Here is a 20257-nt window from a genome sequence, read left to right as displayed (position 1 = left end):
TTTTGGCTAGTTTTCTGTCCCTTATGTGTTTTATTTATTACCTACAATTTTTTTTAACTTTTTTTTTTTTTTTTAATTTACATCCAAATTAGTTAGCATATGGTGCAACAATGATTTCAGGAGTAGATTCCTTAGTGCCCCTTACCCATTTAGCCCATCCCCCCTCCCACAACCCCTCCAGTAACCCTCAGTTTGTTCTCCATATTTATGAGTCTCTTCTGTTTTGTCCCCCTCCTGTTTTTATATTATTTTTGTTTCCCTTCCCTCACGTTCATCTGTTTTGTCTCTTAAAGTCCTCATATGAGTGAAGTCATATGATATTTGTATTTCTCTAATTTAACTTAGCATAATACCCTCCAGTTCCATCCATGTAGTTGCATATGGCAAGATTTCATTCTTTTTGATTGCCGAATAATACTCCATTGTGTGTGTGTATGTATGTACACAGACACACACACACACACACCACATCTTCTTTATCCATTCATCCATCGATGGACATTTGGGCTCTGTCCATACTCTGGCTATTGTTGATAGTGCTGCTATAAACATTGGGGTGCATGTATCCCTTTGAAACAGCACACCTGTATCCCTTGTATAAATACCTAGTAGTGTAATTGCTGGGTCATAGGGTAGTTCTATTTTTAGTTTTTTGAGGAACCTCCATACTGTTTTCCAGAGTGGCTACACCAGCTTGCATTCCCATATCCTGTATGTGTTTTAAAAGCTTGTTATGTGTCCTGCACCTGCAAGCACTACTATATTAAAGAGGGGTCATACATTATCCAGGGCCTGGTCCTTCAGGAGATGTTTTTTGGAGTGTATTACTTGCTTTCTGTTGTGACTCTGTTTGTTTTATCTCCCTACTCATAGTGATGTTTTGGACCCTCCACTAGGTGTGCTTTGATTTGTTGAAGTAGCCCTGGAAAAGAAAACAAACAAAGTACAAAAAACAAAACAAAAACAAACACACACACAAACCCCCCCCACAAAACACCAGCTACAGCAAACAACAGGGCAGGGGCGGTGTTGATGGAAGAGGCCTTATCCCATACAAAGAGAGAAATGACGGGGGCAGGGAACAAGAAAAGAAAAGAAAATTGACCAGGTAGAGACACTATATGACTTAATCCAGAGAGAGAGGAAAATAAAGCAGCTATAGAATGGGAATAAAGAGAATCGATTCAATATGTCTGCTTAAACAAACCAACAACCAGAGTAACCAGACTAGAAGAGGGAAGAAATAAGGTGAAAAGGAAGAAAAAAAAAATATATATATGTATATATACATATACACATATATACACATATATACATACATATACACGTATATGCATATATATGTATGTATATATATGTATATATATATGTATATATATGTATATATATGTGTATATATACATATATATATATATATATATATAAAATAAGAATTGTCCGAGAATTAAATCAGGAAATGCAAAACCGCTGGGTGCCTTGGAATCACTGGTAGCCCTTGCCTGGAGGAGGGGCCATCTGGTTCGTCAGCGTCAGTCCCGCTCCAGTGGGTCCGCTGTTACCAGGCGCGGAGGGGCTGGTTGGGAGTAGGTGGGCCCCGCCTCCCCTGCTCCCCCCGCCCCCCCCCCCACTCTATTCCCTGAGGCCCCACCTTGTTGGTGACGGGGAGAAAAATGGCGACACCCCACTCTCTCCTGCACAGACTGGGTGTCCCAAACCACTCTGTTCAGGCTGTCCTCACAGTGCCATGGGCGTGAACGAGGAGGTTTGTCCCGCTCCGCTGACTCAAGCACCTCAGCGATAGGCTGGGATTTAAACCTTGAGGTCTTAAAGGGTCCCGCTCCGTGCTCCCTGGTTCCGGGGAAGTGCCGCTCTACGCCACCAATATATGGCCTCTGACTGGCGGGCACAGGCAGTCTTTGTCCTTTAAATGGTAATTTATATACCTTCTTCCCACAGCACTCCAGGGAGGGGATTGCTTTCTCCCACTGTGGACTGTGCCTCCGAACTAGGTACCGAGCCAGGGGCTGTCTCCCCTTCTCCCCAGTTGCGCAAACAGGGCAGCTGGCCCCAGTCCTGAGAAAGCCCCGCAGTTAGAGATTGGATCTTTGTGCATCCTGGTCTGTGGTTTTTCTCTTGTCCGGATACAGTCCTACACTTCCCCAGACTCTCTTCTGCAGAAGGGGATCCCTCCCATCCGTGCCTACCTGCCTGTTTTATCATCTCTCCCAGTTCGCTATCATGCACCTGTGGCCTGCCAGGTTGTCCCCGTGGGCCCCTGGAGATGGAATCTGTCACTCTGCAGCCCAGACTCTTGGAATTCAAAGTCCTTTGGTCTCAACACTGCTGTGTTTGAGGGACGAGGAAACTTCGGGTCCCCCTACTTTTCCGCCATGTTGATTTCCCGTTATTAAGTGCTATTTTTAAACAATTGCTTTTATAATGAACATATATTCAGATGTTACAGAATTTAGAAGCATTGAATCTTAAAGACACAAGTTTTCCAAGGGGCATTTGATGTTTTATAAAAGGTGAAGCATCTCAGGCATTGTGAAAATAACTTTGTCAACTAAAAAAAGCCATAGAAATGGCTTGCACCTTGCTTTCTGTTGCGTTTCCTTTCTTGGGACTCCATTAAAAATAAAGCCATCTTTTTCAATGTATACCAGTAATATACCTGTGTATCTCTACAGGTAGAATTTCAAAACATTCTTATATTGTTATTATAAAGCATTCTTTTTTTCCCCCTTATTATTATTTTTTTTTAATATATGAAATTTATTGTCAAATTGGTTTCCATACAACACCCAGTGCTCATCCCAAAAGGTGCCCTCCTCAATACCCATCACCCACCCACCCCCGCCCTCCCACCCCCCATCAACCTTCAGTTTGTGCTCAGTTTTTAACAGTCTCTTATGCTTTGGCTCCCTCCCACTCTAACCTCTTTTTTTTTTTTTCTTCCCCTCCCCCATGGGTTTCTGTTAAGTTTCTCAGGATCCACATAAGAGTGAAACCATATGGTATCTGTCTTTCTCTGTATGGTTTATTTCACTTAGCATCACACTCTCCAGTTCCATCCACGTTGCTACAAAAGGCCATATTTCATTTTTTCTCATTGCCACGTAGTATTCCATTGTGTATATAAACCACAATTTCTTTATCCATTCATCAGTTGATGGACATTTAGGCTCTTTCCATAATTTGGTTATTGTTGAGAGTGCTGCTATAAACATTGGGGTACAAGTGCCCCTATGCATCAGTACTCCTGTATCCCTTGGATAAATTCCTAGCAGTGCTATTGCTGGGTCATAGGGTAGGTCTATTTTTAATTTTCTGAGGAACCTCCACACTGCTTTCCAGAGCGGCTGCACCAATTTGCATTCCCACCAACAGTGCAAGAGGGTTCCCTTATCTCCACATCCTCTCCAGCATCTATAGTCTCCTGATTTGTTCATTTTGGCCACTCTGACTGGCGTGAGGTGATATCTGAGTGTGGTTTTGATTTGTATTTCCCTGATAAGGAGCGACGTTGAACATCTTTTCATGTGCCTGTTGGCCATCCGGATGTCTTCTTTAGAGAAGTGTCTATTCATGTTTTCTGCCCATTTCTTCACTGGGTTGTTTGTTTTTCGGGTGTGGAGTTTGGTGAGCTCTTTATAGATTTTGGATACTAGCCCTTTGTCCGATATGTCATTTGCAAATATCTTTTCCCATTCTGTTGGTTGCCTTTTCGTTTTGTTCGTTGTTTCCTTTGCTGTGCAGAAGCTTTTTATCTTCATAAGGTCCCAGTAATTCACTTTTGCTTTTAATTCCCTTGCCTTTGGGGATGTGTTGAGTAAGAGATTGCTACGGCTGAGGTCAGAGAGGTCTTTTCCTGCTTTCTCCTCTAAGGTTTTGATGGTTTCCTGTCTCACATTCAGGTCCTTTATCCATTTTGAGTTTATTTTTGTGAATGGTGTGAGAAAGTGGTCTAGTTTCAACCTTCTGCATGTTGCTGTCCAGTTCTCCCAGCACCATTTGTTAAAGAGACTGTCTTTTTTCCATTGGATGTTCTTTCCTGCTTTGTCAAAGATGAGTTGGCCATACGTTTGTGGGTCTAGTTCTGGGGTTTCTATTCTATTCCATTGGTCTATGTGTCTGTTTTTGTGTCAATACCATGCTGTCTTGATGATTACAGCTTTGTAGTAGAGGCTAAAGTCTGGGATTGTGATGCCTCCTGCTTTGGTCTTCTTCTTCAAAATTACTTTGGCTATTCGGGGCCTTTTGTGGTTCCATATGAATTTTAGGATTGCTTGTTCTAGTTTCGAGAAGAATGCTGGTGCAATTTTGATTGGGATTGCATTGAATGTGTAGATAGCTTTGGGTAGTATTGACATTTTGACAATATTTATTCTTCCAATCCATGAGCAGGGAATGTCTTTCCATTTCTTTATATCTTCTTCAGTTTCCTTCATAAGCTTTCTATAGTTTTCAGCATACAGATCTTTTACATCTTTGGTTAGATTTATTCCTAGGTATTTTATGCTTCTTGGTGCAATTGTGAATGGGATCAGTTTCTTTATTTGTCTTTCTGTTGCTTCATTGTTAGTGTATAAGAATGCAACTGATTTCTGTACATTGATTTTGTATCCTGCAACTTTGCTGAATTCATGTATCAGTTCTAGCAGACTTTTGGTGGAGTCTGTCGGATTTTCCATGTATAATATCATGTCATCTGCAAAAAGCGAAAGCTTGACTTCATCTTTGCCAATTTGGATGCCTTTGATTTCCTTTTGTTGTCTGATTGCTGATGCTAGAACTTTCAGCACTATGTTAAACAACAGCGGTGAGAGTGGGCATCCCTGTCGTGTTCCTGATCTCAGGGAAAAAGCTCTCAGTTTTTCCCCATTGAGGATGATGTTAGCTGTGGGCTTTTCATAAATGGCTTTTATGTCTTTAAGTATGTTCCTTCTATCCCGACTTTCTCAAGGGTTTTTATTAAGAAAGCGTGCTGGATTTTGTCAAAGGCCTTTTCTGCATCGATTGACAGGATCATATGGTTCTTCTCTCTTTTTTTGTTAATGTGATGTATCACGTTGATTGATTTGCGAATGTTGAACCAGCCCTGCATCCCAGGAATGAATCCCACTTGATCATGGTGAATAATTCTTTTTATATGCCATTGAATTCGATTTGCTAGTATCTTATTGAGAATTTTTGCATCCATATTCATCAGGGATATTGGCCTGTAGTTCTCTTTTTTTACTGGGTCTCTGTCTGGTTTAGGAATCAAAGTAATACTGGCTTCATAGAATGAGTCTGGAAGTTTTCCTTCCCTTTCTATTTCTTGGAATAGCTTGAGAAGGATAGGTATTATCTCTGCTTTAAACATCTGGTAGAACTCCCCTGGGAAGCCATCTGGTCCTGGACTCTTATTTGTTGGGAGATTTTTGATAACCGATTCGATTTCTTCGCTGGTTATGGGTCTGTTCAAGCTTTCTATTTCCTTCTGATTGAGTTTTGGAAGAATGTGGGTGTTTAGGAATTTGTCCATTTCTTCCAGGTTGTCCATTTTGTTGGCATATAATTTTTCATAGTATTCCCTGATAATTGTTTGTATCTCTGAGGGATTGGTTGTAATAATCCCATTTTCATTCATGATTTTATCTATTTGGGTCATCTCCCTTTTCTTTTTGAGAAGCCTGGCTAGAGGTTTGTCAATTTTGTTTATTTTTTCAAAAAACCAACTCTTGGTTTCGTTGATCTGCTCTACAGTTTTTTTAGATTCTATATTAATTTCTGCTCTGATCTTTATTATTTCTCTTCTTCTGCTGGGTTTAGGCTGCCTTTGCTGTTCTGCTTCTATTTCCTTTAGGTGTGCTGTTAGATTTTGTATTTGGGACTTTTCTTGTTTCTTGAGATAGGCCTGGATTGCAATGTATTTTCCTCTCAGGACTGCCTTTGCTGCGTCCCAAAGCATTTGGATTGTTGTATTTTTATTTTCGTTTGTTTCCATATATTTTTTAATTTCTTCTCTAATTGCCTGGTTGACCCACTCATTCGTTAGTAGGGTGTTCTTTAACTTCCATGCTTTTGGAGGTTTTCCAGACTTTTTCCTGTGGTTGATTTCAAGCTTCATAGCATTGTGGTCTGAAAGTATGCATGGTATAATTTCAATTCTTGTAAACTTATGAAGGGCTGTTTTGTGACCCAGTATATGATCTATCTTGGAGAATGTTCCATGTGCACTCGAGAAGAAAGTATATTCTGTTGCTTTGGGATGCAGAGTTCTAAATATATCTGTCAAGTCCATCTGATCCAATGTATCATTCAGGGCCCTTGTTTCTTTATTGACCGTGTGTCTAGATGATCTGTCCATTTCTGTAAGTGGGGTGTTAAAGTCCCCTGCAATTACCACATTCTTATCAATAAGGTTGCTTATGTTTATGAGTAATTGTTTTATATATTTGGGGGCTCCGGTATTCGGCGCATAGACATTAATAATTGTTAGCCCTTCCTGATGGATAGACCCTGTAATTATTATATAATGCCCTTCTTCATCTCTTGTTACAGCCTTTAATTTAAAGTCTAGTTTGTCTGATATAAGTATGGCTACTCCAGCTTTCTTTTGGCTTCCAGTAGCATGATAAATAGTTCTCCATCCCCTCACTCTCAATCTAAAGGTGTCCTCAGATCTAAAATGAGTCTCTTGTAGACAGCAAATAGATGGGTCTTGTTTTTTTATCCATTCTGATACCCTATGTCTTTTGGTTGGTGCATTTAATCCATTTACGTTCAGTGTTATGGAAAGATACGGGTTTAGAGTCATTGTGATGTCTGTATGTTTTATGCTTGTAGTGATGTCTCTGGTACTTTGTCTCACAGGATCCCCCTTAGGATCTCTTGTAGGGCTGGTTTAGTGGTGACAAATTCCTTCAGTTTTTGTTTGTTTGGGAAGACCTTTATCTCTCCTTCTATTCTAAATGACAGACTTGCTGGATAAAGGATTCTCGGCTGCATATTTTTTCTGTTTAGCACACTGAAGATATCGTGCCAAGCCTTTCTGGCCTGCCAAGTTTCAAAAGAGAGATCAGTCACGAGTCTTATAGGTCTCCCTTTATATGTGAGGGCACGTTTATCCCTTGCTGCTTTCAGAATTTTCTCTTTATCCTTGTATTTTGCCAGTTTCACTATGATATGTCGTGCAGAAGATCGATTCAAGTTACGTCTGAAGGGAGTTCTCTGTGCCTCTTGGATTTCAATGCCTTTTTCCTTCCCCAGTTCAGGGAAGTTCTCAGCTATAATTTCTTCAAGTACCCCTTCAGCACCTTTCCCTCTCTCTTCCTCCTCTGGGATACCAATTATGCGTATATTATTTCTTTTTAGTGTATCACTTAGTTCTCTAATTTTCCCCTCATACTCCTGGATTTTTTTATCTCTCTTTCTCTCAGCTTCCTCTTTTTCCATAACTTTATCTTCTAGTTCACCTATTCTCTCCTCTGCCTCTTCAATCCTAGCCGTCGTTGTTAACATTTTGTTTTGCATTTCGTTTAAAGCGCTTTTCAGCTCCTCGTGACTGTTCCTTAGTCCCTTGATCTCTGTGGCAAGAGATTCTCTGCTGTCCTCTATACTGTTTTCAAGCCCAGCGATTAATTTTATTATTCTAAATTCACTTTCTGTTATATTATTTAAATCCTTTTTGATCAGTTCATTAGCTGTTGTTATTTCCTGGAGATTCTTCTGAGGGGAATTCTTCCGTTTGGTCATTTTGGATAGTCCCTGGAGTGGTAAGGACCTGCAGGGCACTTCCCCTGTGCTGTGGTGTATAACTGGAATTGGTGGGCGGGGCCGCAGTCCGCCCTGATGTCTGCCCCCAGCCCACCGCTGGGGCCACAGTCAGACCGGTGTGTGCCTTCTCTTCCCCTCTCCTAGGGGCGGGATTCACTGTGGGATGGCGTGGCCCGTCTGGGCTACTTGCACACTGCCAGGCTTGTGGTGCTGGGGATTTGGCGTATTAGCTGGGGTGGGTAGGCAAGGTGCACGGGGGCAGGAGGGGCAGGCTTAGCTCGCTTCTCCTTAGGTGATCCACTTCAGGAGGGGCCCTGTAGCAGCGGGAGGGGGTCAGATCCGCTGCCGGAGGTTTGGCTCCGCAGGAGCACAGAGTTGGGTGTTTGCGCGGAGCGAGCAAGTTCCCCGGCAGGAACAGGTTCCCTTTGGGATTTTGGCTGGGGGATGGGCGGGGGAGATGGCGCTGGCGAGCGCCTTTGTTCCCCGCCAAACTGAGCTCTGCCGTCCGGGGGCTCAGCAGCTCTCCCTCCCTTTGTCCTCCAGCCTTCCCGCTTTCCGAGCAGAGCTGTTAACTTCTGACCTCCCAGACGCTAAGTCGCGCTTGCTGTCGGAACACAGTCCGTCCGGCCCCTCTGCTTTTGCCAGCCAGACTCGGGAGCTCCGCTTGGCCGGCGAGCCGCCCCTCCGCCCCGGCTCCCTCCCGCCGGTCCGTGGAGCGCGCACTGCCTCGCTGCCCTTCCTACCCTCTTCCGTGGGCCTCTCGTCGGCGCTTGGCTCCAGAGACTCCGTTCTGCTAATCTTCTGGTGGTTTTCTGGGTTATTTAGGCAGGTGTAGGTGGAATCTAAGTGATCGGCAGGACGTGCGGTGAGCCCAGCGTCCTCCTACGCCACCATCTTCCCTCTCCCATAAAGCATTCTTTAGAACATTTTGAAGGGACATTTTTTTTTTGATGTTACAAATTTGAATATTGTTAAAAAATGATGATTCGGTCTGAGACTTCTGGGTTATTAAATACTGGCCGCCTATCATCACACTGATCCTTAACACTTTTGCCACGGAGCGTGGGAGGAGGACATGGGGACAGCTGAGTGCCTGCTGGGCTTGGTAAATGCAGTTTTTATTTGGATTTATTTATTAGAACCTTCTTCCGGCCCAAGTAACTTGACTGAGGTTCCACAGCATCGGTAGGGGACAGAAATTTTAAGCCCAAATCTTTCTGCCCTCAAGGTCCATGTTGTATTATTTTAAGTTATATAAATAACATGTGAATAGATTCTCCTGGTAAATAACTTCAGAGAACATAGAGCAAAAAAGTTAAACCCACCTTTTTACGGAGCCCTCCCCAACCTAACTCCCTCCTATGAGGTGATGACCAGGCACCAAACTAGGTGCCTTTATAGGTGTGTGTGTGCATGCGTGGGCGTGTGTTTACATGCACTTCCATACATATTTATGTGCAAAAAGTGTCATGTTTTAAGTACCAAAAACATGAAAAATAAATGAAGCCATATTGCATATAGTATGGCTTTGTGTCTCTTTAAAAAATAATGTTTTGGGGGCACCTGGCTGGTTCAGTCAGTACAGCATGTAACTCTTGATCTCCAGGTTGTGAGTTTAAGCCCCACGTTGGGTATAGAGATTACCTAAATAAATAAACTTAAAAAACAACCCATACTGTAGCCATATTGTAGTATAATCCTATGTTGTTGAAGAAAAAAAGTGCAATATAAAGTATATAGCATGTATATATTAGGGGCACCTGGCTGGCCCAGTTGCCGGAGCCAACTCTTGATCTCTGGGTCTTGAGTTTGAGCCCTATGTCGGGGGTAGAGTTAACAAAAAAAAAGGTCATTGAGAAGTCAAATAGCTGTCAAATACTGTGAATCTCTGAGCTGAGAAAAAAACGTTTCCTTCCTGAACCCCATGTTTTACAGACTTTCATATATCAAGCACTATTACTTTTTTAATATTATTTTTTAAAATTGAAACCTAATGTACAGTGTTATATTAGTTTCAGGTGTACAATATGTTCACCCATTGTACGTTACTCAGTGCTTATAAGCGTCCTCTTTATCCCCTTCACCTGTTTCTCCCATCCCCCCACACCGGCCCCTCTGGCAACCATCAGTTTCTTCTCTATAGCTAAGTCTTTTTTTTAGTTTGTCTCTTTTTTCTGTTTTCGTTTCTTAAATTTCACATATGAGTGAAATCATATACTATTTGTCTCTGACTTATTTCACTTAGCAGGATACCCTCTAACTGCAGCCATGTCATTGCAAATGGCAAGATTCCTTTTTTTTTTTTTTTTTTTTTTAAGGCTGGGCAATATTCTGCATATATACCACATCTTCTTTATCCACTTATCTGTGGATGGACACTTGAGTTGTTTCCATATCTTGCTCTTCCATATTATAAATAATTCAGTATACATAGGGGGACCTATGTCTTTTTGAATTAGTGTTTTTGTTTCATTTGGGTAAATACCCAGTAGAGGAATTACTAGATCCTATGATAATTCTATTTTTAATTTTTTGATGAACCTTCGTACTGTTGTCCACATTGGCTATACCAGCTCACATTCCCACCAAGTTTCCTTTTTTTTCCACATCATTGCCAATACTTGTTATTTCTAAGCAAGCTCATTATAAAGAAATCATTTCTTATGTGCATTAAACACTGCTAATGTGACTGACAATCGGGATGAAATAACTAGTATTAAAATTACTGAGTTTAATAATTCTTGCTGAAAGCAAAATACCCTATTTTCTTACCGTTGATGACATCTCTAGTCATTGCAACTTTTGTTAGATTTTCTAAATAAAGAAAATGGCTCTTAAACCCCTACCTTCTTTGAGACCTCCTATAGAGGAGAGGGTACCTGGCTTGGGACATGACGTGCTGTGGGACCCAGAGGACCTTAGGGCAGAATGGAGTTGGAGTAGTCGCTCTTTTCTGTGAGACAGACGCTGGAGTCTGCCTTTCTCCTGTTATTTTCAGCCAGAAACCGCTCATAGTCTGAGATGGAGTAGCGTCGGCATTTAGGAGCTTGTTCTTCTCACCAGGTTGGGTTTCTATACTGGCAGAAGCAATGAAGTCTCCCCGCATAATGGAGGCCTCACATGCTGCCAGAACCCTGGCTAATCTAGACCGAGAGACCATGCGAGAAAAATACCAGGACGGCGTGTACGTACTACACCCCCAGTATCGCACAAGGTAAGAAAGCAAATGGTGTCGCTTTGTCTCCTGTGGGGAGGTAAAGCCTAGAGGGCTTATCTTTTTATTTTATTTCTGCGTAATTTAGATGTTAAATGCCTTACAGATAATCCTGATAACCTTATATACTGACTCCGCTTGTCCATAATAACCTCAGAAGAATTGCAGGCTGTCATGAAAGTATGGAACTGGCTAAATTATCAGCGTGATTTTACACCAAGGGCCGGCCTTCAGTAAGATAGTGTTCACCTCCTGGAGTGTGGCCCGCTTGAGTTTTGTAATGTGGGTTGTTTGTTTCACTGCTGGGTTCTTGGAGTTCTGAGTTAATAGCTGATTAGGATTGTAGAGGTTGGTTTGCATGGAAGGAGATAGGACACTCTATGCAGGCAATCCTATTAGTCTGGTTCTAGAACTCAAAAGGACTGCAGAAAGTTTATGCAAGTTATAAAATCATGCACTAGAAGGAAGAAGTTGTGATAAATTTGACTCCTACTCCTTAAGGTTATATCTGGTCACCATTTCCAGTTGTATCATTGCTGAGATCGTAAATATAGAAAGGACCACTATGAAAAACTTACATATTTCTGGGATTTTTGTCAGGTACTTTATGTATTTATTTAGAATTTTTTAAAAAAGTTTTTATTTATTTTGAGAGAGGGGGAGAGAGAATCCCAAGCAGGCTCCCTGCTGTCAGCGCAGAGCCCTTTCGCAGGGCTCGATCTCAACAGAACCCTGAGATCATGACCTGAGCTGAAATCAAGAGTCAGACCCTTAACCAATTGAGCCATCCAGGTGCCCCTTGTCAGGCACTTTAAAATAATACCTCAGAGGAGTGCCTGAGTAGCTCAGTCAGTTAAGCATCTGATTTCGGCTCAGGTCATGATCTCATGGTTTGTGGGTTTGAGCCCTGTGTCAGGCTCTGTGCGGACAGCTCAGAGCCTGGAGCCTGCTTTGGATTCTGTGTTCTCCCTCTCTCTCTGCCCCTACCCTGCTCACACTCTGTCTCTCTCTCTCTGAAATAAATAAACATTAAAAAAAAATAATACCTCAGAAAATAGTAAAAACATTTCATTGAAAAACGGATTGCCTGGATAATTCCAATTTATAAACAAATAATATGGAAATGTATTTTATATGTATTGCATAATTGTGCGGGTACTATAAATAACTTACAAGTAATACGCTATGTCCAGTTTTTAAAAATGTCCTATCTAAAGACAATAAATTACTTTAAAATCTCATTTCTGCTAAACATTTCCCTTGATAAGTTTTAAAAAATCTCTCCTGCATACTCAATTTGAAACTACACTAACTTAATTTCTTAAATACTTTTATTGATTTGTGGAGTATTCTCATGAAATTCTTTGGAGGGCAGTCTATGACCTATGTCGCTTCATTAGTCACCAGACTTCTTCCAGTTGACTTTGGTTGGCCTATTGGCTGGATGTGTGTCCACTTTTATAGAGTGGCAAGCACGCTCCATGTCTCTGTGCCCAGACTCCTTACAGGGATGCTCGGCGCACCTGTGCTTACACGGCCTGCCTTCGTGGTTTTATTTGCTGTCATATAAGCTTGCTAAGCACCATCCACAGAGTGCTGTGTAGATTCTTTCCCAAGCAGTAATGCGTTTATTCTGCTTCTTTTTAAAACTCTCTCCCCCGTCAGTCAGCCCATTAAAGCAGATGTCCTTTTTATTCATGGCCTTATGGGAGCAGCATTCAAAACATGGCGCCAGCAGGACAATGAGCAGCTTTTAACTGAAAAGATTTTAGAGGACGATGCCAGGTATACAACATGTTGGCCTAAGGTAAGGAAGTGCTGACTTTGGTTAGGCCACCTTCTTCATGACACATTGGTGTCTCCAGCTGTCAGGGCCTCATTGTGATTTGCTTATTTTTCTCTTTCTACTGGGATTTTTCTTCCGTGCAGATTTTCTGTTCCTTGGGGACATTCGCAGTATATTCCTGAACAGCTCGGCTTGTCACCCTGCCTTCTGTTGTGTAATTTCTGATCAGGGTGTGGGCTATAACTCTCAAGGAGTATTTCACTAAGTTAAAAAACGGGTGAGGGCTAGTATTTGTTCACTCCTATTAAAAATATAACCCATAACATATTCATAATAGTTAGCTAGTTCTGTGACTTTAATAATTATAAAAACAGAAATACTTTGAAGAAATAATTCTACTTTGGATTTCCTTGATGACATTTCTTCTGAGGGCCTTAACTCTGAGATGAATGCGTCCAGTGGAATATACCTAAAGTTCAGTGAACACGGTTGTTGCACATGTGCAGTTTCTTGGACTTTGTCCCACCGTGGCTTCCTCACCTTCACAGAGGCTTATCCCGCAAAGAATGGTTTGCACTGGTCTCTAGCAACACTGAAGTACGATAGACCCTGGGTCCACTGACAACTGTGACTCAATTAGTATCTCTGAGTTCCAGGTCAAATCTTCAACCATCATATTCTCTGTGCTGAGATGATAACTTTCTAGTAAGTGCTCTCCAAAATCTAATTTGATCTGGATTCCAGGAACTCCTTGCTTTTGGCTATAGTGCATTAAAATTGAGAATATGTTCTGGAAATTTGCATTGGCTTTATGCTTATAAATATTGGTGCCACCTTGTGACCAGAGACATAAAAAGATAAAACGTTGGAACTGGTTTTCTAGTCACCTTTAAACTTTATTCTAACGCTATGTTTATTAGTCGTCAGTATTACAGTGACCTTTAGTTACAGGTATCAATTACTAGGAAATAACTGAAGCAGTGGAGATTCATATATGTTCTTTTGTACCTTTTAATTATATAGACATGGTTGGCAAGAGACTGTCCTGCTCTCCGAATTATATCTGTGGAGTATGACACCAGCCTGAGCGACTGGAGAACGAGGTGCCCGATGGAAAGGTAACAGAGGAAGCTGTGGGCTGGGAGGAAGGGCCAGGGTCCAGGCCACAAGTGGACCCTCTGGGGTGGGGAGAGGGGCTTTAGCTTTTGATGCCACAGACAGAATTTTATTATGAAAACCCTAGCCTTTTTTCTCTTCCTTCTAGAAGGAGTTAGTAATACATAAACAATGAAATAGTATAAGGCTTAGATACAGCATCAATGTTGGATTCCTAAAGTGGTTCATTTGTAACTATTCGCATAGTAAGGACCAGTGGATTCTATAGCAAAGTCTCCTTTACTCTCAGAAGTAAACGTGAAGCTTTTTCCTTTCGTGTTCACAAGTATATTGACTAAAGGAAGCAAAGAAAAAGATGCTGAGCACTGTAGGCTCCCGGTGTCACTTGTAGGTCACATGTGCTGACTGTATATACATGAAGGAGCCCTGGACCTCTTGGCTCTGGGACCAAGACTGTAGCTGATTCTACCTCTGACCCACTGTGTGATCAACAAGCCATCTAACTTGTCTGGGAGTCTTGGTCTGCAAATTGAGAGAGTTGGTCGGAATCACTGTTACCAAACTGATTGTCACTGGTGAACGGCTCCCACTTAGGTGCCAGAGAAGTGTTCTGAGGGCCAGGGGGCAAGAGCTCAAGGGTTCTTCCCCATTTCACCTGGAGGAACTCTGACAAACCTTTATTGCAAGGAAAGGATTCTATATCTATAGTTTATTTTTATTTAAAAAAAAATTTTTTTTAATATTTTTTATTTATTCTTGAGGCAGAGAGAGACAGAGCATGAGTGGGTTAGGGGCAGAGAGAGAGGGAGACACAGAATCCGAAGCAGACTCCAGGCTCTGAGCTGTCAGCACAGAGCCCGACCCAGGCCTCGACCTCACGGACCGTGAGATCATCACCTGAGCTGAAGTCGGACACTCAACCGACTGAGCCACCCAGGCACCCCTAGATAAACAGTTTAAAACTACCAGACTACATAGTTTTGAAGTTCCCTTTTTGCTTGAAAATTACTTTGAATTTTCTGATTCTGATAGCTTTCTGGTATTTCTAAATAACCAAAATGACGAAAGCTTAATGTTTGCAGCATAAATACAACCAGCAATGGCAGGTGACCACATAGGTGAACTCACAAGAGACAACATGGTGTTATTTTCAGGCCACATAATGAGAAAGGACACACATCCTAAGTGGTGGGAGCAGTTGGTGTGAGACCCGAGCTTGACTTGTAAAAATTGCCACACGCATATTAGATGCTCAACCCCTGCTTGTTGAGTAAACGAGTGGCCTGTTCTGGGCCTAGATATTCCCAGTTATGCCAGTGTGACTAAGAAATGGGGAATGAGCAGTTGTAGAAATCAAGCAGAGAGAATAGGGGTATTCCTGACCCCAAAATGTAGTGTATGGTATTGGCCCAAAAAAGTTCTTGTCTTAAAAAATTGGAGAATGAAATTTGTGGCGGGGAGGCAGTAGCCCCAGGTTATTCCTGCTGGTTTCTTTTCGTTCAGGAAGTCCATTGCATTCAGGAGCGACGAGCTTCTGAGGAAGCTCAGAGCTGCTGGTGTTGGGGACAGGCCGGTCATTTGGGTGTCACACAGCATGGGAGGTAAGTACGTTTCATCGCTGTGAAGCCAGCCCTGTGAGGCTTTTGGAGCTGAGTCACCCCAGCTGTTTCACTTAACACTGGCCCTTTCCCCCCAAATTAACGTTTTTGGCCGTGGCTAAGTTTTTAAATTACTCTCCTCTCCTTCCCTGCTATTTGTTTTTCCAAAAGGGGACCACAAGGAACAGGAGTTTGACAACATCATGATTTCATGTAGTGAGAATCAGTAAACAGCAGAAGCAGTCTATGGCTTATATAAGCCTGACCATAAATATCCCTCAGCATTCCTGGCTGGTCCTTGTGCTCCCCGCTTCCCTGTTCCCCCGACCACTGCGGAGCCCACAGCCCCAGCCCCAAGCCTGCTGAAGGGGAGGTGTGATGGCATCTGGGACCTGGTGTAGGCTTGCTAAGCAACATCCCCTGCCCCTCCCAGCCCACTCCCCACCCCCTTTCTCTGCGAGTTTTCACCAGCTGCCCTGCAATGGGCCTTGTTGCAGCCTCTGACCTCGTTTATCTGACGAAACGCTCAGGATTGCAGACTCAGAGTTGGGCTTTTTCTGAGAGAAAGGAAGATGTAGCCGTTTGTGTCCGCAGAGGTCTACTGTCACCATCTAAGTGACCTTTGTGTTGCATCATCAGCTTCAAGCCCAGGGTAGGAGGACAGAAGAGATGGTGCCTTCCTGGGTGCATTTGCCTACGGAAGGTTTGTTTTCCTTGGGGGTTAAGCTTTAGGGGACTTTCTTTTGAATATTAGTACTGTCCTCATTGTGTGGCCATTAGTGGGTCACTGTGGGCAGGATGGGGAGACTAGTACTGCATATGTACTTCATTGATGGACACCCCAAATAGCAATGCCCGGCACTCCTTCTGTGGGACAGTGCATCCTGTGATAGAAGATCTGCATTTCAGGTGAGTTTGTAGAATCTTACCTGTTTGTAGGCTTGTGTTCTATACAGTTGGCCCTGGGATAGCATGAGGACTAGGGCCACTAACCCCTGCATAGTCAAAAATCTGCATATAACTTCTGACTCCCCCAAAACTTAGCTACTGATAGCGTACTGTTGACCAGACGCCTTACTGATAACGGTCAATAAATATGTCTTGTGTATGTATACCGTACTGTATTCTTACAATAAATAAGATCATGAGAAGATATATTAACAGTACTGTACGAAATCCATTATGAGTGGACCTGTACGTTCAAACCATGCTGTTAAAGGGACATCTGTATTCTACATTATCAAGTGCTAATATTTTAAAGCCCTGTCTGTTGGACTATAGAGAATTGTTTAAACTTTTAAAAGAAACATCTTTTTTTGTGTATATGTTCCCTACCACCACCACCCTGCCCCGCTTTTTTTTTTTTTTTTTTTTTAGAATAATGGAAGGAAGAAAAACAGCTCATGCATTCTTTTTCTTTGTACAACTAGGTCTTCTTGTCAAAAAGATGCTGTTGGAAGCCTCTAAGAAGCCAGAAATGAGTACTGTTATAAACAATACCAGAGGAATAATTTTTTATAGCGTCCCTCATCATGGATCCCATCTGGCTGAATACTCTGTTAATATTCGCTATCTTCTCTTTCCCTCCTTGGAAGTCAAAGAACTCAGCAAGGGTAATATTTACCTTCTGTCACGAAGGGAATTGGGATTGTATTATAATATTAGTTATACAGGACAAGGAGGAAGAAAGTGTCTAACTTGGCTATATTATCCCATTTTATTATTTGCACTTGGTCTTAGCCAAAAAGCCAAGAAGTGATCCCATTTTATTATTTGTATACAAATCATGTTTAGACTGTCATAGAAAATTTTTAGTTTAGGCTTGATTTTTCTTTGATACTTTCCCTTAAGCCATTATTTGCTCAAATATGACAATTTTAATACTATCTTAAATATTTAAAATTTTAAGTATTACTCCAAATTACCAACGAACTGCTTTTTTCCATGAGTTCAGAAGGTCAACTTATTAAAACGTAAACAAACTTAAGATTTTCAGGATAGTAATTATAATGTACTATCTTTATTTTGATTGATAAGCATTTTCTCTTTTTCTGGAACACCTATTGATCACTTTGGAGCCCCTGGCTGAGCCTTAATATATCACTTGTCTTTTTGTTCAGATTTGCTCTCCTGCTTTATGGAGAGTTACTTCATCTTCTAAACCTTCTATTGAACTTTATTTTTGGAAGTTGTTTTATTTTCCACAAACTCTTTCTTGTTCTGACTCTTTTGAAATCATTTTAACGATACTAATCAGAGGTTTTTCTTAAAGTTCTTTTCTGTTTCTTCACTGAGTTCTGTGTCTTCTGTGCCCAGGTTTTTTTTTCCCCCTTTCTTTTCTTTTTGTTTACCAGGTCTGTCTCTTTTAGGTTGTAGGGTATCTTCTAGGATATGGTCTGTCCTGGTTGCCTTTTCCTAGTTGAGGATGGGGGACAGGCACTCTGTGATTAGAGACAGGCTCTGTTGATGGGAGGTTGGGCTTTAGGGTGAAGGTGCCAGCCAGCACACTGAGGGACCCCTCAGTCCCACATACCACATTGCCCTACATACTTCCAGTCAGCCAGTAACATGTGGAACCTCTCCCTCTGCCTGCTGGCCTCTGTCAGTTCTGGGGTGGCTTTAGCTCTTTAGTCTCATCTTAACGGCTTCTTGGGAAGGAGAAAAAAGCCACGAACTTTCATCAGGACCCTAATTTTCTCTTTAGTACATTTTATTATGAATTGGGTAAACAATTTGTCACAGTCTTGTTTTCTGTAATTTTACAGATTCTCCTGCACTTAAAACACTACAGGATGACTTTCTGGAGTTTGCTAAAGACAAAAACTTCCAGGTGCTGAATTTCGTGGAAACACTGCCAACTTACATTGGTAGCATGATTAAACTGCATGTGGTACCTGTGGAATCAGCAGGTATTCACTCTTGCGAAATTTGTTCCCTATGAGATGCCTAGTTGGTGGTACCTATATTTAATCGGAAGCAACCCGTTTTTATGTTCAGCTTCTCAGCTAAGGAGACAGTTTTAAGAAGATCTAGATTCTATGATTCTTTTCAGCTATAGATTAAAATTTCTCTGCCAACATACAACCTTGGCATTACTCCTCTCCATCCCTGCATTTAACTGACTAGCTGGCCAGGGTTCATTGGCTGCTTCTAACTTAGCCATAACCAGTGAGCTCTGTCGCATGAAAGTAAGAATACAGAGCCCTTCTGTCCGAACCAAAGGAGCATTTCATTTAACAGACTGATGATTGATTTGTTAAAGGTTTCTACATGCAGCTAAAAATGTGGAAGCTTTAGTAAATGGAGGATTGTATTTTTTTTTTTTTTCCGTTGGAATCTTAGATGGGGAATATTCAAACACCAGTTGTTGTTTTTTTTTATAATACTGGAAATAACCAATACCTGTTACTGTGATGTATTATAATGTATCACAGGCTCTTTGAGGGTAGGGCCCAAATCTTAATTCTCTTTATAGCCTCCGACATTACTCTGTATGTAGTATATAACCCACACATTTCCCTTCTTGAACCGCTTTTCCCTCACCTGGTCAACTGGATCACCTCTGATACAGGGCTGGGTGCTATCTGGTGGTATTTGGCCATACTGAGGGCTCTCAGGGACAGTGTGGATCTGGGGTGCCTGGCAGATGGTTCTTCAGCCTGTATAACAAGTTTTGTCCTAAGTCCATTATGTATTATCTAAATAAAATGAAAGGCTTAATACTCTTTAGTGGAGCCTAAAGAGACTTTACTGCAAAGTAATACCCCATAGGGTGAGGAGTTCATGGGTTGAAGAACTTAAAAAAAGGACTTTGGAACTAGGACCTCTTGTCACTTCCAGCTAGGTGGACTTTGTTAGGCTGAAACATCAGAAACTCTGTTAGATCTCTCAAGCACTAAATCATCTTACCCTGGTAGAGTGAAAGATGGATCCCATGTGAGACGTTCCCATTCTTGTCAGGATAAGGGAGTTCGTTATGAAGTATAACAACATAAACTCTAGAAAAAGAGGTGGTTAAAAGAACCGTGGAATAATTTAGTAATAACATGCAAATATGTAAAGGTTTTGAGGATGATACTACTCAGGTTCTGTTCACTGTTAGCAAGTAGGCCAGAACACATAAATTCTACAAAGAGTTTATGAAAAGCATAAAATTATACCTGAGAATCCATTCTCATGTGATTAGTCACATGTAGTTTAGCAATGGTCACACTTCCGGTTCCTTTATCTTTTTAGAGTCCATTAGCACCACCAAATCACATTTGGAACCACCCAACTGTCCTCGTGCGGTATTGACAGGGGAAGCCTGTATTTTTACTTAGATTTTGACATTTTTGTTTTCTTCAGATTTAGGCATTGGAGATCTAATTCCTGTGGATGTTGACCATTTGAACATTTGTAAGCCAAAGAAAAAAGATGCTTTTTTATACCAGCGTACCTTACAATTCATCTGTGAAACTTTAGCCAAAGATCTTGAAGACTGACCATTATCTTCTTCCATTTTGCAAGAAGTTTGGTGTTCTCTTTCTCTTTTAAAGCTCTAAGCAATCATGCAAACATATTCCCTGTGGCATCACTGTGGTCTGAAGCATGTTGCAGGCAACAGCCTATTCTCATTTCATGCACTGAAAAGCACAAACCTAAAGTGGCAATCAGAGAATGAAGGGCTAGACTGGATTCTTTTGATTTAAAAGAAATTCCATGTGCACTAGCTTATGTTTTGCAGCGTTGGCCCTGGTGCAGGGACCAAGCTGCTACGGACAGAGACTGCCTTTTGTC

General features: G+C 41.7%; 1 protein-coding gene across 6 annotated transcripts in view; it reads left to right on the top strand.

Annotated features, from left to right (window-relative positions):
• SERAC1 (serine active site containing 1) overlaps positions 1-20035 on the top strand; it is a 74476-nt gene extending 54441 nt beyond the window's left edge. For 5 of the 6 annotated variants that reach the window (XM_042940169.1, XM_042940170.1, XM_042940171.1 and 2 more), the window contains 7 exons: positions 10828-10978; positions 12644-12785; positions 13788-13882; positions 15384-15481; positions 16909-17091; positions 18244-18387; positions 19826-20035. In XM_042940169.1, coding sequence (XP_042796103.1) covers positions 10828-10978; positions 12644-12785; positions 13788-13882; positions 15384-15481; positions 16909-17091; positions 18244-18387; positions 19826-19962 — 950 coding nt within the window. In that variant the 3' untranslated portion in view covers positions 19963-20035. The remainder of the gene's footprint in view (positions 1-10827; positions 10979-12643; positions 12786-13787; positions 13883-15383; positions 15482-16908; positions 17092-18243; positions 18388-19825) is intronic. The other variant, XM_042940173.1, reaches the window with a different exon arrangement.
• The last annotated feature ends 222 nt before the right edge of the window (positions 20036-20257 follow it).

This window comes from Panthera leo, chromosome B2 (genome assembly GCF_018350215.1).
Source record: "Panthera leo isolate Ple1 chromosome B2, P.leo_Ple1_pat1.1, whole genome shotgun sequence".
NCBI lineage: Eukaryota > Metazoa > Chordata > Mammalia > Carnivora > Felidae > Panthera > Panthera leo.
The sequence above is the reverse complement of the archived record's forward strand: the minus strand, read 5'-3'. Positions and strand labels throughout refer to the sequence as shown.